General features: G+C 33.7%; 1 protein-coding gene across 1 annotated transcript in view; it reads right to left on the reverse strand.

Annotated features, from left to right (window-relative positions):
• The window catches only part of LOC114330702 (kynurenine aminotransferase-like), a 72,044-nt gene that overhangs the window by 46,126 nt on the left and 9,505 nt on the right, over nt 1-16,413 (reverse strand). Inside the window, exons 2-3 of the mRNA XM_028280117.2 lie at nt 7,400-7,485; nt 2,781-2,931 (exon numbers count right to left, since the gene is read on the reverse strand). Coding sequence (XP_028135918.2) covers nt 2,781-2,931; nt 7,400-7,464 — 216 coding nt within the window. The 5' untranslated portion in view covers nt 7,465-7,485. The remainder of the gene's footprint in view (nt 1-2,780; nt 2,932-7,399; nt 7,486-16,413) is intronic.

Below are 16,413 nucleotides of genomic sequence, written 5' to 3' on the forward strand. Positions count from 1 at the left end.
CATGGGTATTTACAGATGGTTCTTTAGATCCCGAGTCGAGGACAGTAGGTTTTGGGGTACACATACCTTCAATCAATTATAACTATGCATCCAGATTACATGAGCACACTCAAATATGCACTGCAGAAATTATTGCAATTAACAAGGCAGTATCTGTTTGTATTGAAAAAAATATTAAAGAAGCAATAATTTTTTCAGATGCTAAAAGTGCTATCCAAAAATTACATAACACCACCTGGGGGAAAAACAACCATATTGTAAACCTAACTAAAAGACTTATTATTGAGTCAATGGAAGCAGGATTTAATATAATCTTAGCTTGGATTCCAGGCCATACTGGAGTAAAGGGGAATACAGAGGCTGATAAATTGGCAAATATAGGCAAGACTTTAAATGTTCCTGCAGACATTAAAATAGATAAATTTGACTTTTTGCCTTTTATTAAACAAAAAATTGTAAACGAGTTTAAAGTTAAATGGACAAAGCAGTTTAAAACTAAAGGGAAATGGTATCAACAATGCCAAAGTGATTTTTCTATAAACCCTTGGTTCCACAAATTCACATTTGTGGATCGAAGGCACTTAACATCTATTATTAGAATGCGAACGGGCCATTGTCACACACCAGACCATTTGTTTAAAATTAATTGTAGTGATACTCCTTTTTGTGAATGTGGACAGATAGGAAGTATAACTCATATGTTACTAGAATGCCCAATTAACAAAACAAATCAATTTGACCTGTATCAGGAACTAGTTAATATAGGAAGTCCAACCCCTATTTCAATACAAAATCTCTTACATAATATTAATGACCAAACCTTAAGAAAGATCAATCAATTTTTAACAATATTTCAAATTAAAATATAAAATAAAAATAGTTATTTGAAAATCATATCACAATGAATTTAAAGAAGGGAATATGGAAAAATCCAGACCCTTTGAAAAGAGGATTCCCTTCCAGTTAGTCTAAATACGAGGACTGGCCAAGTACCTAAGAGGTAGAGGCCATGAAACTACAAGAAGAAGAAGAAGAAGAAAAATAATATGTTTCAGGCTTTGCCTAGGCGGTCTTAGTTGCGGCTGACAGACTGGGTTAAACGTGGATGGATCTGTACTGTACTTTTCACTGCCAGATTCAATATGAGAGGTTCTTCAGACAGAGGAAGAGTTAGAAAAGGCTCAGTCAAAACGATCAATTCGTATCGTCAGAAGCAAAATGATAGTGCCACTATTAAGTGATAGTATGGTATAACTAGATCCAAACCCAGACATCCAAAGTGAAAGCTATCATCCAACACCAAATTGTTCTATATCGTCCACATAATGTTCAGAAAAAAGTCACACCATTTTGAACGTCGGGTTTGGGGGAGAGGGGGGAGAAATCGGTAAATTCGTAGTTTTTTAAGTTTTTCGTCAATATTTCTAAAATTATGCGGTTTAGCATGAACAACCTTCTATAGAAAAATGTTCTACATTAAATTTGAAACAAAAAAGGCCCTATGCATAATCCTTCTAAAATGAACGGTTCCAAAGTTACGGAGGTAGTATACAGTTGAGTCAGCGAGTCTTTACCCGTGCGTCATCATTTAAAGCATACGAAATAAGTCGGAAATCTATTTCACGCAACAACAACTGACAGAAAGTGGCTACTGTTCCGATTACGGGTTTTATTATAAAATTTGACGTTATCAAATATATAGAATGTCAAATGTAAGTTTTGCTTCAAAATTTTTGTGCAGAATTACAGCTACATTTGAAGTAGCTTAATAAATTATTTTATTATTATTGATTAATAAATAAATAAACAATTTATAAAAAAATTCAATACCATACCTATTTTATTTTTGTTATTTTATTCACTTTGACGGAAATCTAAACACAATCATTTCTTTACTGTGTGAATGACGTTAGCTTTGTATGTTTTAAATATTAATTGCCAAAATATAATTATTTACCTTAAAATTTCAAAGCCCAATATAAAATTAGTTGTGAAAACAACTGTTTGTGTAATATAAAGAAACTTCAAAACGCAAATATTCGACAAAAACCGCAAAAAGTTTAACTGACTGACAGCCACAAAAGTAAACAAAGCAGAAACGTCAAACAAATTGTGCTTAAAATATGAAAACATACCGAATCGTCTTTTTTTGTACCTATCTCTTTTCAATGCACTGAGTCTAGATGGTTCATAAAAATAACATGTGTTTTTGCTTAATAACAAACGGCAGCTGGTTTGTCACGAGTTTTATGCGTAGAAGAGAATGATGCTAGATAAAAAGTATGTGTTTTATCTCGCCAGGTATTAATGACGCACGGGTAAAGACTCGCGGACTCAACTGTAGTATAAATTGGTCCAAAAAAGGCCTAACCCAGACATTAAATGTAAAAGTTTTCCTTCAACACCAAATTGTTCTATATGGTCCAGATATTGTTCAGTAAAAAGTTACACAATTTTCCATAGTTTTTTTTCTATATTTGAATAAAACGCGCCACAAAAGAGTACCTTTGATAAAGTTTACAGTTTGAGACTCTTTTGTGGCGCGTTTTACTTCAAACGTAGCAAATTCTATGGAAAATCTTTCAAATGGAAGATTTCATTATGGAAATCTTTCTATGGGAAATCTTTCAAAATAAAACTATTATTTAATTTTCCATATACATTTTTGCGCGTCATATTCATGCCAGCTCTTTTGTAGCTATAATATTGTGTGCGCCACTCATTTCTACGGTGTTTTATTCTTTTTAATTTACACAAACATGACAATAAAAATAACTTACGTGTCCTCTGGTATATTGTTGCAATAAAGGATTGGGAGAAACTGCTACTGCTGCTAAACCGTTCGTAATATATTTGGGTACAGCATAATCTTGAAAACCTTGCCCAAGATTAACAGGTTTGTATTTTGAAGCCAATTTGTTATATTCTATCCTGAAATAGACAAAGAAAATCAAAATATACAAAACGTAAATATACCCGTCTAAAGTCCCCCTCCTATATTCTCTCAGCTATAAAATTTATTATAAAAAAGTGTATGAATGATTAAACTAAAACTGCACCTCTTTGGAAATTTTTATAATTTTTTAGTAACTGAAAATTTTTAGCAAGCTGAGCCAGTGAGCCTTGATTGTTGCATGAGTTAGTGGGACCTCTGGATGTAAATGAATAAACCAATAAGTACTCAAATATGTTTCATTCTGCACTAGACCTGGGAGTGCGCCAATACAATATAGTTTACAGAGAACCTACTATCTTCGCTGTGTAATAATAATGAGACTGTCTTTATTGGATGCTACATTGTGAATGAATGAATCTGAATGGAATAATAAATGCTCTTTCTTAGGGGCAATATGTGTTACAAAACGCGTTTTTGGGTCAACTCTCAACTCTTACACGCGTCAATTAATTATAAATATAAAAGTACTAAGGATTTGATAATTTGATCGGCGAGAATAATTCAATTATACAATTAATTAAATACAATTAGTAGGCTGTACATAAATAGTACAATAACAATATTTCGTAAATGTACTATACAGGCGATAAATAATATATTGTTTAATATTCGAGTATGAAAATTGAATATTTGAGATTAAACATATTGCCACGCCAAAAAGAAAGTAGAATAAAATGAATCAGAGATAATAATATAAATTCTAAAAGTAAAATAAACATAATACTAGTTAATATAATGACAATAGTCTTTGAACTGATCATCTACCCCGACAGTGCAACACTTTATGTATTAATATCTGCATCAATGTTTAAATCAAAGTCAGGGATGTTAGTGGAAAAGGTAGTGAGTGGAATATTTGTTTCAATATTAGTAATTACTATTTGATCTAGTGTTTCAAGATTGTGAGCTTGTGTGGAAAATTATTGTATTAATGCTATAATCTATATTTAACCATACGGCCCACACTCCCTCTAAGGGGAAAATTTACTCATCCCAGATACCTACGGTATCAAAAATATTGAGCTCTGGTGGGAGTCTTTCAGTGTTATCGAACCCTAGGTGATTTGGTATGCTGGAGGATCTCCCAAACTGCAGCTGGTTCTCTGGATCGTTGGCTGTGCAGTCGGTCCTCTGGATGGCTGTCTGTGTAGTTGATTCTCTGGATCGTTGGCTGTGTAGATAGTTCCAATGGATGGCTGTAGGTATACGCTGTAGTGGATATGTAGGTATGGACTGTAGATGTAGGTCGTTATCTAGCTTGTCTCTTCTTGTTATAGAGGCTGCCATATCGATGTTTTCTTTTGTCAAAGGACCATGAAAAGGTTAAGCAAGCTGAGCCTTGATTGCTGCAGGAGTTGATTGGACTTCTGGACGTAATTCTCCAATAGGGCTAATCCCCAAATATACGTTTCATTCTGTGTTAGACCCTGGAGTGCGCCAATACAATATAGTTTATAGAGAACCTACTCTCTTGCCTGTATAATAATAATGAATTCTACATTGTGAATGTAGCATTCCATATAGAATGTGTCTATAGTGAATGCTACATTTTGAATGATTGAGTCTGAATTGAATAATGAATGCTCTTTCTTATGGGCAATATGTTTTATAAAACGAGTTTCTGCGTCAACTCACGAATGCATCAATTTATTATAAATATAAAAGAACTAAGGATATGATACTTTGATCGGCGATAATAATGCAATTATACAATTTGTAGGCCGCACATCCCAGCAAACAGGTTTGAGCCCAGTTACGTGATGATTACGTTAAATTTACGGCAAATTTCAACGAATACGTAACTCGGTGATTTATGACGAGAAAAAAACGTATTTCAGTGCCAAATCATTCACCTATATATTAGTGCTTCCTTTATACATGTTTGACATTAGAATAATATAAAATCATAATGACGAATACAGTACATGTTTTTCATAATAGGTGTGAATGTCGGTTACATTGCAAAGGTACGTTTATTTCACGTAATAATCACGAAACAGAAATAACTTCCTTTGGTTAAATTTTGAGAAATATTTTGGAAAACAAAATTTTACAACGGTGTTGGTTAAATGCGTATCTCTTGAATTTTACTCACTGTATTTTATGGACGTCGAAAAATTAGATGTATTTCACGTAAAAGTAATGTAAATAATACCAATATTTAAACAAAAAGTTTATGATTTCGCTTTTAAAATCATTTAGCATAACTATTCCAATCCAACCTTGATTTGAAGCCATTTTTGCTATAATATCACAGGAGATAAAATGATGTCGAGTCTAATTTTAAAATCGCGCGCGGTGATGACGTACTACCAAGCCTTTCTCATCCTTTAAATAATATCACGTGACCAACATAGTTGGTTCGAAAACTAAATTAATCGATTTATCGAATAATAGATACGTTTCGATAGGATTATTTTTTATATTATTCTGGTATTGAAATAAATTTTTAGTAAGACCAATTAGTTAATAGTAGAAGAAATTTAAAAACAAAAAGAAAATACGTAATACTAATTTAAAGTAGGTAAGTAGAATAGTTTAACTATAATTTAAAAATAATCGATTTTTATAATCGATGATCATAACCTCTAATATCAGCTTCTCACATTTCTCACAACTCACAACAAAAAGTGAAACGTGAAGAGCTTTATTTTCCTCGTTTTATTTTAGGCGGGTTTATTTATAATAATGTCTTTCGTATTAATCACGTATTAATTAACGTTTACCTCACTGCTCGAGGGTTGAAGTGCCAATGATGCAATTATGCAATTAGAAAAAACAAAGTGTCGAAGTGTCCTCCTCGAAATAAAAAGTGACCTGTGTTGTGTTTTGTGTTGGCAAATTTTTTAATGTGTCTTTAGGTCGGTACCATTTTTGTTTTATTATCTTGTATAATAATTATACAAGACAGATGTTTTAAAGTCTCTAAATTCTACTAAATAAATACATTGTTAATAGTTTATATGCTTTTTTCATTTATATCATAATATGAGGATAATAATTACGTGATTCATAAGTTAATTAAGGTCGAATTATTTACGTGAACCGAGGACATATCTTTCACGTGAATACTAATATATACATTCCCTAAAAGATACGTTAATCAACACGTATTTGCAACGTGAATTTCCCGAAACATTTTATTGCTATTTAAGGTAAATAACACGTCTATTGAAGACGAGTTATTCACGTAATTTAAAGACGTATTTTCAATGTGACATTCCAACCAAATTTTCACGTGAAATTCACGTAAGCAATTTACGTATATTGGTGACAAATGTACCCAAAATTCACGTAATTAACACGTCGGTCTGTTTGCTGGGATGCAGACTATACTTCGAAATGGTTAAATAATTTAAATATATAGGAGCAACAATCACAAATAACAACAAAATAGATTGAGAACTTGAAACGCGAATAATGGCAGGAAACAGATCTTTCTTTACAATGCAACATCTAATGAAGTCAAAACTACTTTCACAAGGTCTAAAAATCCAGCTGGACATATAAGACCATAATATGACCAGCAGTCGCGTATGGAAGCGAAGCATAGGCGCTAACAAAAAGAGAAGTAAATAAATTGCTGATGTGGAACGTAAAATCCTTCGAATCTTATATGGCCCTTGCAGAGACAGTGTGACAAATGAATGGAGGCGCAGATACAAAGTTAGAGTCTCTATTCAGATATCTATTATCTCTATACAGAGTTAGAGTCTCTATTCGGAAAGGAAAATCTAGTCAGATATAAATATAAAGGCCAACAGATTCGGATGGGCTGGGCATGTGATACGCAGTAACGGCAATCGCCTTATAAACAATGTGTGCTGGGAAATGCCAGATGGAAGAAGGTCTGTAGGACGGCCTAAAAAAAGGTGGAAATATGCAGTCAAAGAAGATCTGGATAAAATGGGAGTAGTTCAATGGGAATTAGTGGCACAGGACCGACAAACATGGAACGCAATAGTAAACATGCACTATATAGGGCGATAAATATATTGTTTAATATTCGGATATGAAAATTGAATATTATTTGAGATAAAACAGTAACGTAATCAATAAAAAATGGTGTAGAAGGGGCTGATTAGAAGAATAATTACGACAGGGTCTTGAAATTTGGAAATCTTACAGGTTAGAGTATGAAGTTGGTATATGTCCTTAAAATAATCGCTTGCATTCAAGCGGCAAAGTAGAAAGAACAAATAACACTTTAGTCAATCTGGGTTAAACTGAAAGAATGACGCTCTATCATCAATAATTAGAAGACAGAGGGACATTTAAGTAGGAGGAGAGAGTCTTAATATGTACATAGTCTCTCCCTGTTCCAGTCATCAACGGCATATCGAGGTCGTCCGCAAATACGAAAGAAGTTACATCTTTTTTAAACCACATCTTTTTGAGTAGTGGATTAATTTTAAAAAAATTGCAAATATAGAAGGTACTCACCACACATTGGGTTTAGTTCTCTGGTATCTCTTCGTTAATACAAATCTCTTCTCCACTTCAGACATTACTGCGTATTTTGCTCTTTTCTGGAATTTTATAAAATGTTTACCTTCACTTAAGAAATACCCAAATAAACAATCGCATTTTGAATTAACACTCCAAACAAATGTGTGTTTAATGTGATAAACTATGTCTGTCGCACCTTGACTTTACGGTATAGGGAACATAGGCAATGCAGTCCTTATGAGAGTTTTTAGCGCGGTGATGCCGATTTTATCAAAAATAATATGTAATCTAACATTAGAGAGATTAAATTAAAACTGTTTTAGAAAGGCAATCTACAATTTTAGGATTCATATGCGTAATAACTATAGTATATAAAATAAACTTAAACTCATAAGAATCTTAAAATTTTAGATTGTCTTTCTAAAACAGTTTTAATTTAATCTCTCTAATGTTCGATTACAAATTCTTTTTGATAAATCACCGCGCTAAAAACTCTCATAAGGACTACATTTTCTATGTTCCCTATACTGTAAAGTCAAGGTGGGACGGACATAGCATAAAACACGACGGTCATAAAAAAAGTCCAAGGGAAGCAAAATCAGTGACCAAACAAAGCCCTGCAGATTCTTTAAAATCTGAGAATCATTCTTTGCTATTAAGAAAGTCTATCTTCTTCTTCACGTGCCATATCAGAATTATCCGACGTTGGCAGTCACTATTGCGAAGGCTTCTCGATCTTCTGCAGTACGGAATAATTGTAACGCCCGGTTTCATAATCACCTTAAAGCGAACATTAACTAAAGTTCACTTTAAAGTTGACATTTAGCCATATGAATTGCATTGATAAAGGTACCAACTTAAAATTTAAAGTCCACTTTAACTGATTATGAAACCGAGCGTAATAAGAAGAAAAAAAAAAGAAAGAAAGTCTATTTTCAATTTTCACATGTAAAAAATATTATTATATTTTTTACTGTGTTAAATCTGTAATACAACCCTTAATTTTAAATAAATTTCAAGCCAACCCTGTCCTGCCAGTTCTACCTAATTCATCCCCACTTAATTCCATCCCTTCCAATAGACAATATTTGGACATTTTGCGAAATTGTGAGAAAAAGAATGACCTCTTCGACTACGATCGGTCGAAGGATCAACTCGAGTACCCGACTACGATCCGTCGAAGGATCAACTCGAGTACCGCTCATCACTTGAGGGTACATCTCATCAATCTCTTCTATAGCGCGCACCTGAGGGTCAACAATGAGCTCTCTTTTTACTACGATCCGTCCAAGGATCAACTCGAGTACCACTCATCACTTGAGGGTACATAAACCTTTTTTGCTACTGCCCGCTCGAGGGTCAACTTGTAGAACCTCGTGCCATCCACCACGCGTTGTAGGTACATGAACTCTTCTCCCAGGCCCGGCCCCAGGGATTTTGCCGCCCTGGGCAAGATTGGCGACCGCCGCTCCCTACCCCTACTTAAGATTGTATTTTTATTGATATGTGCTTGGTGCTAAATTATTTACTATGCCATTTTCTACTGTATTTGAACGATACACGCTCAAAAACACGTATATGTATTTGCAATATTTTCGTGAGATTTTACTACATTACTGTATATTAACATGTTTTACTATCCAAAAACTCACTATCCATATCCATAATTACACACTTACTTCTTTAAGTGAGTAGCACTCTTCTTATCTTAGCACGGGAAAAGTCTTTTATTAATTCTCCAAGATCCAGGGACTCAGCTATTTCGTGGTCAATAGAGATTGTCGCTAGAGCTCTCAAACGTTCCTGGGACATAGTTGATCTTAAGTAATTTTTTATTAGTTTTAGCTTTGAAAAGCTTTTCTCTCCAGAGGACACTGTCACTGGTAGGGTTGATAAAATCCTCAAAGCAACACTAACGTTGGGTGCGACATCAAAATCATACCCTCTAATCATTTTCAGGGTCTGTAGAGGTGTACTCTTCGGCTTCACAATCGTGGAAAGTACTTTGAGTTCATCTTTTAGATCAGCATCAGCATAATTTAGATCTAAAGCATCACATAGCTTAAAACATCTATCTGATAAATTATGCGTCTCTTTTGTGTGTGTCAAATAGCCCTGGAATTTAAATAACTTCTGAGAAACGTAAAATGGTTTTCCGTTTTTTCTAATAAACTGAGAGCTTGATACATTCCTATATCAATACTCTGCAGTGATTTGCTGACTATGTTGATGTGAAGTAAAATGTCATGCCATATTACCACAGAGTAAAGAAAAGTAAAATCACTGATTTTATTTGCCGAACAGCTTGCCTCATGAGCAACAATTTTATCATTGTTTTTATTGGCAGTGATTTCTACAAGAGCATCGTAGATATCTTCAATTTGGTATCTGATCGGAGTAAAATTGCATCAATGATCATCTAGTTCCCATCTAGTTGCGGACAAAAGTTTCAATGTTATGCTAGATATATGATTTTTCAGTATAGCCCAACGATGAATAGATGCTCAGAAAAAGTTGTAAATTTTTGTCACTAAGGAAAAGAAAGAAACTGCAAACTGTGCGGCTTTAGTATCATCGTTCACAACTTGGGTGAATGGCTAGAACATGGGAAAACAAGTTCTTCACTTTCATGTTTGCCCCATTATCATACTCTTGTCCTCTCATATCTTACAAAGGTTTTCTCAGTTCATTTAGTTCTTGCAAAATAACGTTTGTAAGTCCCAAGCCAGTGGTTTCCAGTGCAGGCACAAATCGAAGAAAATGTTCTGCAATTTTAACACTTGTGAACAGGAACCTAAATCGACAAAATGTTCATCAATAATCATCTGTTCCACCCCAGAAATATCAGGTGTACAAAAAGTTTAAAATTTTATTTTTGATTTGGTCATGGAGGAACTGAATAATTTCGTTTTGAATACGTTTTCTCAAGTAGTGATGCTGCTAACATTCGTTGTAAAGTAACATTCGTTGTTCTCCTAATGTGCTCTTGTAAAACAGAATCAAATTTTCCAAATAGCTCAACAAGCTTTAAAAAATTACCATTGTTGTGATGAAAAAGTCTATCAGAATCGCCCTTCAATGGAAGACACTATTGTACTAAGAACTGTATTATTGATATAAGTCGTTCTATTACATTTCTCCAATGATGAGTTTCTGAATTTAGAACTTTTTGTATTTCTTCGTCTATGATTTTGCCCGAATCTAGTCTTATTGCTAGTTCTACCACTGTCGCTGTGACTGTAGATGAGCTGGAGACTTAGCGTGGCTGGACAAAGCTTGAGCCACATGTTTCCAGTTATTATATCAATTTTCAGTAAATTTAATTTTAAGTGAATTTTAGTGAATTTAATTAATATATAAGTTCTGATCACACTATTATTATGCGATGAAGAAGAAGGCGGAGTTGGTTGATTTCCCATCGAATGAACCTTGCAATTATTATTCTTTCACTTATTTAATTCTCGTTTTTACAGCTGCACTTTGGCCCCTCTTGTTTATAATTTTGTTTTTTTATCATATTAAAAACATAATGTATTATTTCTTTAAATTCAAAAATTGGCTGTCCTCTAAAATTTGCCGCCCCTAAATTTGCCGCCCTGGGCGGCCGCCCAGTTCGCCCACCCCTGGGGCCGGGCCTGTATTCTCCTATGACCGCTAAGTCGCGAACACATCTCCTCAAAATAAGACAATATAATTAGATAGTTATAACCGTTAACCGATACGAACAATAACAATTCGTGCATGAACAGTTAATTCGCGAGTGACGGCATACATCAGTTCGCGGCAGTCAAAACGCGAGACATGTGGAACGTGGAACATAGATCGGGCAGTATCGTCGCCCCCGCTAGCGAAATTATTCCGATTCGATTTTTTTGCACAAACTTACTCAAAAAGAGGTTCTTGTAACATATCCACAGGGTGCCGGGCGGTGCCGTGGTCGAAAAATTGTTTAAACAATTTTTTTAAACAAATTCACAAAAATAATTTTTTCATTTCGAAAAATTTTTTCTTAGATAGTTTGGGTAATTCTGAGCAAAAAAGGTCCCTTGTCATTTCTCTCTAAAATTGATTGTTGTCGACTTAATAAGTCAAAGGAAGGACTAATATATGCGATTAAAAATTTGAAAAATGCGAAAATGGCCATTTTCAAGGCTTAATAACTCGATCAAAAATTATTATTATGAAATTCAAAAAATGACCTGGTCCTGAAGGCCCTGAAGATATTTTTGGCATTATTTTATTACAAAGCTGCTATTTTTAATTATTAACAATTAGCGCTATAGTCCAGGATGTATCGTCGCCCCCGTTAGTGAAATTATTCCGATTCGATTTTTTTGCACAAACTTACTCAAAAAGAGGTCCTGTGCTGGGTGGTGCCGTGGTCGAAAAATTGTTTAAACAATCAATTTTTTTTAAACATATTCACAAAAATAATTTTTTCACTCCAAACAAATTTTTTTTAGATAATATGGGTTATTCCGAGCAAAAAAGGTCTCTTGTGATTTTTCTCTAAAATTGATTGTTGTCGAGTTATACGCGATTTAAAATTTGAAAAATGCGAAAATGGCCATAATATATGTTATATATAATCGAGTTATATTATAACTCGACAACAACTTTTCTAGAGAAAAATCACAAGAGACCTTTTTTGCTCGGAATAACCCAAATTATCTAAAAAAAATCGTTCGCAATGAAAAAATTATTTTTGTGAATTTGTTTAAAAAAATTTGTTTAAACAATTTTTCGACCACGGCACCGCCCGGAACTCTGTGGATGTGTTATAAGGACCTCTTTTTGAGTAAGTTTGTGCAAAAAAATCTAATCGAAATAGTTTCGATAACGGGGGCGACAGTTGAACTATAGCGCTAATTGTTAATAATTAAAAATAGCAGCTTTGTAATAAAATAATGCCAAAAATCTCTTCAGGACCTTGAAGAAGGGGTTTGAAACTTGATTTGGCCAGTTTTTTAATTTCATAATAATAATTTTTAATCGAGTTATTAAGCCTTGAAAATGGCCGTTTTCGCATTTTTCAAATTTTTAATCGCCTATAACTCGACAACAATCAATTCTAGAGAAAAATCACAGGAGACCTTTTTTGCTCAGAATAACCCAAATTATCTAAAAAAAATTGTTCGAAATGAAAAAATAATTTTTGTGAATTTGTTTAAAAAATGGTTTAAACAATTTTTCGACCACGGCACCACCCGGTATCCTGTGGATAAGATATAAGAACCTCTTTTTGAGTAAGTTTGTGCAAAAAAATCGAATCGGAATAATTTCGCTAGAGGGGGCGACGATACTGCCCGGTCTAACAGTCAATTCGTGTGTGACCGGTATTAGTGCTTGAGACAATGCTTCACAGAAATTTGGTAAGACTTTTTCTATAGATATTAATATTGTCTGTTGATAAACCCGTTTACATTTCCCTTTTAAACCCAGCAAGACTCGTACAGTCCAACCCTGAAATTATATTTATAATTTCACATATGTAATACAAGTTTTATCGTACAGTATATATCTTGCCATATTTGAGTCATGGGAAGAATTCTTATATTACCCTATATTAGACCATCAAATATTCAGTTGGCTGAAACGTATCGGTATAATGTCTGTTGGTATCGGTATAATCTCATGGCTATTTTCAAAAATAAAAACGTGTCCATTAGTAAAGTTCTGCCAACGGTAGATGTATTCACACAGCATCAAAAACGGGAGTATTTACAAGTTCAGACTTGGTTGTACGGAGAGAGTTTGAATGAAATGTAACAACAGACTGGGTATGGGAACTTAAGGGAAATTCCTATCATACAGTGAAGATAACACAGCCTCTTAGTCTCATGCGTTTAATTTTTTGCAGTTGCAAAAAGACTGTAGTAGCTCATGTGGATATAGAAAGAATGGCTTGGTTTACAATTTAGCATATAAAAATTGTGCTGGGTCCAATTATTGCATGAATATGGAGAACTATCAAGAACATCAATAATTATCTGATACAGAAGAAAATGAAGAAGAAATAAAGTTGAAGGATACGATTATTTGTTATCACTTTTTTTACTTAATAAAAAAGTGTTACTATATTCAAGAAATCATATTTTAAATCTAATTTGATACTATATTTTTATATAAATCTTAAATGACAAATTAACATAAAACCTCAGGAGACGAGATCCACTCTGGGCGCTAGATACCTGGATACCATCGCTGTCGTAATATTCATATTTACCAACCCCAAAAACCCCCGCGTAATAACTTCTTATCGATTTCGCATGGAATTAATTTAAAACACGAAGAGACGAGGTCCATAATAAGGACCACTCAAGGACCATTTGTTATCATATTCGTGTCCAGTGAACTCGAAACCTCCTAGTAATGACTGACGACTGATTTAGAATGAAATTAACATTAAACTCAAGGAGACGAGGTACACCCTGTGTACCAGGTAGCTCGAGGACGATCTTCGTTATCATGTTTGTATTCAGCGGCCTCGAATACCACTGAATAGCAAAACTGAACTCATTCCTGTCGATATTTTATGAGGTGCAAATTTTTCATTTCCTGTGCACTTTGGAAGGAAATGAATTTTCCTTAAGCATAAAATGCAGTTTTTATTTTACCACCATGAATTTTGATCATAAACTTTCCTGACACTTTCCCGAAGCGAATGACAAAAGTTGCATAGCGATTCATCTTGCTGCGAAAAATTGGTAGGTTTAGTGCTTTGTTTCCTCGCCTACAACTCTTCCTCACAAACGATCTACTCTGGTGACTTAAACAGCCATTAATATTGGCTGGGAATATAACAATAACAATTAAGAAGAGGAATTGTTGGTTCACCAAAAAAATTAACATCACATTCACCTTTCGTTTGATGTAAATGGCAAACGTTCCTTAAAATTTAGAACTCTAATGAGGGAATATACACAATGTTTCTACAAATGTATCTGTCTGTATCTGTAGAGTAGGGAGTATGAGTAAAGTTCCACAGCACTTAGGCCACAATTGACCCATTGTACATCCTCCCAGGGGGTTGTCGTCCTTAGTTCATTATCCATCCTGCCATTTCCAGGAACAGGGCCGTCTTAACCCGGGGGTGCAAGGGGTGCGAGGCACCCGGGGGTGCAAGGGGTGCGAGGCACCCGGGCGCCAAGTCCAAGGGGCGCAAACTGAAAACTTGCTAGGCTCAAACTTGCGCTTTTTGTCCTTAAAAAAACTACAAATAACAAAAACATACAAGTGCACTTTCGATATTTTTTACAAAGGCTATTAATTCTTACTACACCTACGATATGGAAATGAAATATGAAACCCATTTAGATTATTCCGACAATAATTTCAAAAAGGTGACGCCTATACTATTTTGACCAATATTGAATATCGAGTGACAATGAATCACCGTCTTGTAAGATTTGAAATGTTGAGGGAACATAATTATAATTTTTCTTTCATGGAAAGTATAATATATTGTTTTGTAGAAACTCCTAAGAAAACTTAAAAAACAACACAATGTTTAAATTTACAAAAAAAAACTAGCGCTTGGAAGTAGATCTGATATAAATGGTGAAGATCTATTCCATGAGTTAGAATTGTTACCAATATTTTTTAAAAATATAGACACAACTCCACTCGATATCTTAAGTTATATATATTCTAAAATAATTTACTCTCCGTTTTCCCAAATATTTCTACATTCTAAGGATATTATATTTAACAATTCCAGATAAATAGCTGAAGGACAAAGGTCTTTTTCTAAACTTAAATTGATCAAAAATAATTGGCTTTAATAAGTAGGTACCTATAGAAAAGTAAGTAAATAGTACATTGTACAACAAGTGAGAAAAAAGACATATATTTCACGAGAGCAGAAGTTTGTTGGCACGAGTCGAGTTCCGCAAATCAAGAGAGGGAGAAATATGTCATTTTCTCATGTGTTGTACATTGGATTTTCTATGGATGCGGTGTTGCCAAGAGTTCAAATTCAAATTTCAAAATTAAATCATTCAGGTGCTTTTAGGTATATTATATGCATAAATTAAAATAATTTACATATGCTTACATGTAGGTATTTAATATTCTTATAATTTATATACCTTATTTATTTAACATCCTAATTAAGTTGTTATTTTTGAACAATTTTGAAAGGTAATTACTGGTAACACATTTTGCTTGACAACATTAATAAAATTGTGTTTGTATTGTGCATGTTACCATTGAAACGGCGATCATATGTATGAATCCGTAGGAAAACCCGTGAGAAAAAATATTTCTCACTGCAATGACCGACTTTTCTCACTGCTGTGAAATTGTTCATTTTGAATGTATGTAGTGAGAGAAGTTGCACATTGTATAGCATCCATAGAAAAAATAGATATCACCGAAGCAATAAAAACTTTTGCCAACTTAAAAGCTAGAAAAGTTGACTTTGGTATACTTTGAAAAAATATGGTACCTATAGTTTATAAGACTGATCTTTTTTAAATACTGAAACCATGTTTTTTAATATACAAGGTGGGCCAAAGGAAACAGTCCACCTCGATATTTGGCAGTAGTTATTAGATTTTAAGAAAAATCAGAAGCATTTCGATTTTTATTTTTATATTGCAATTTTTTGGCATATACTTCATACTGGTGACGTCATCCATCTGAGCGTGATGACGTAATCGATCATTTTTTAAAATGGGAATAGTGGGTCATGCGTAGCTCATTTGAAAGAGTATTAAATTCCCTATTCAGTAATATAAACATTAATATCATTATTTATACAGGGTGGCCAAAAAAATAATTTTTGAATTAAATTAACTGACGCAAAAAGAAGAATATATGTAATTTATTTAACTCAAAATACATTGTACTGCTGTCAGAAAATAGAAAAAAATGTTTATTTCACAAATAAACATTTCTTTTCGCTTAAATGAAATCACAAACAGCTTCCCACCTAAATTGACAGTTTGAACCTTTAATTTAAGCGAAAAACCATGTTTATTTTGCCAAATAAACATGATTTTCTA

The sequence above is a fragment of the Diabrotica virgifera genome, chromosome 2, assembly GCF_917563875.1.
Source record: "Diabrotica virgifera virgifera chromosome 2, PGI_DIABVI_V3a".
Classification (NCBI taxonomy): Eukaryota; Metazoa; Arthropoda; class Insecta; order Coleoptera; family Chrysomelidae; genus Diabrotica; species Diabrotica virgifera.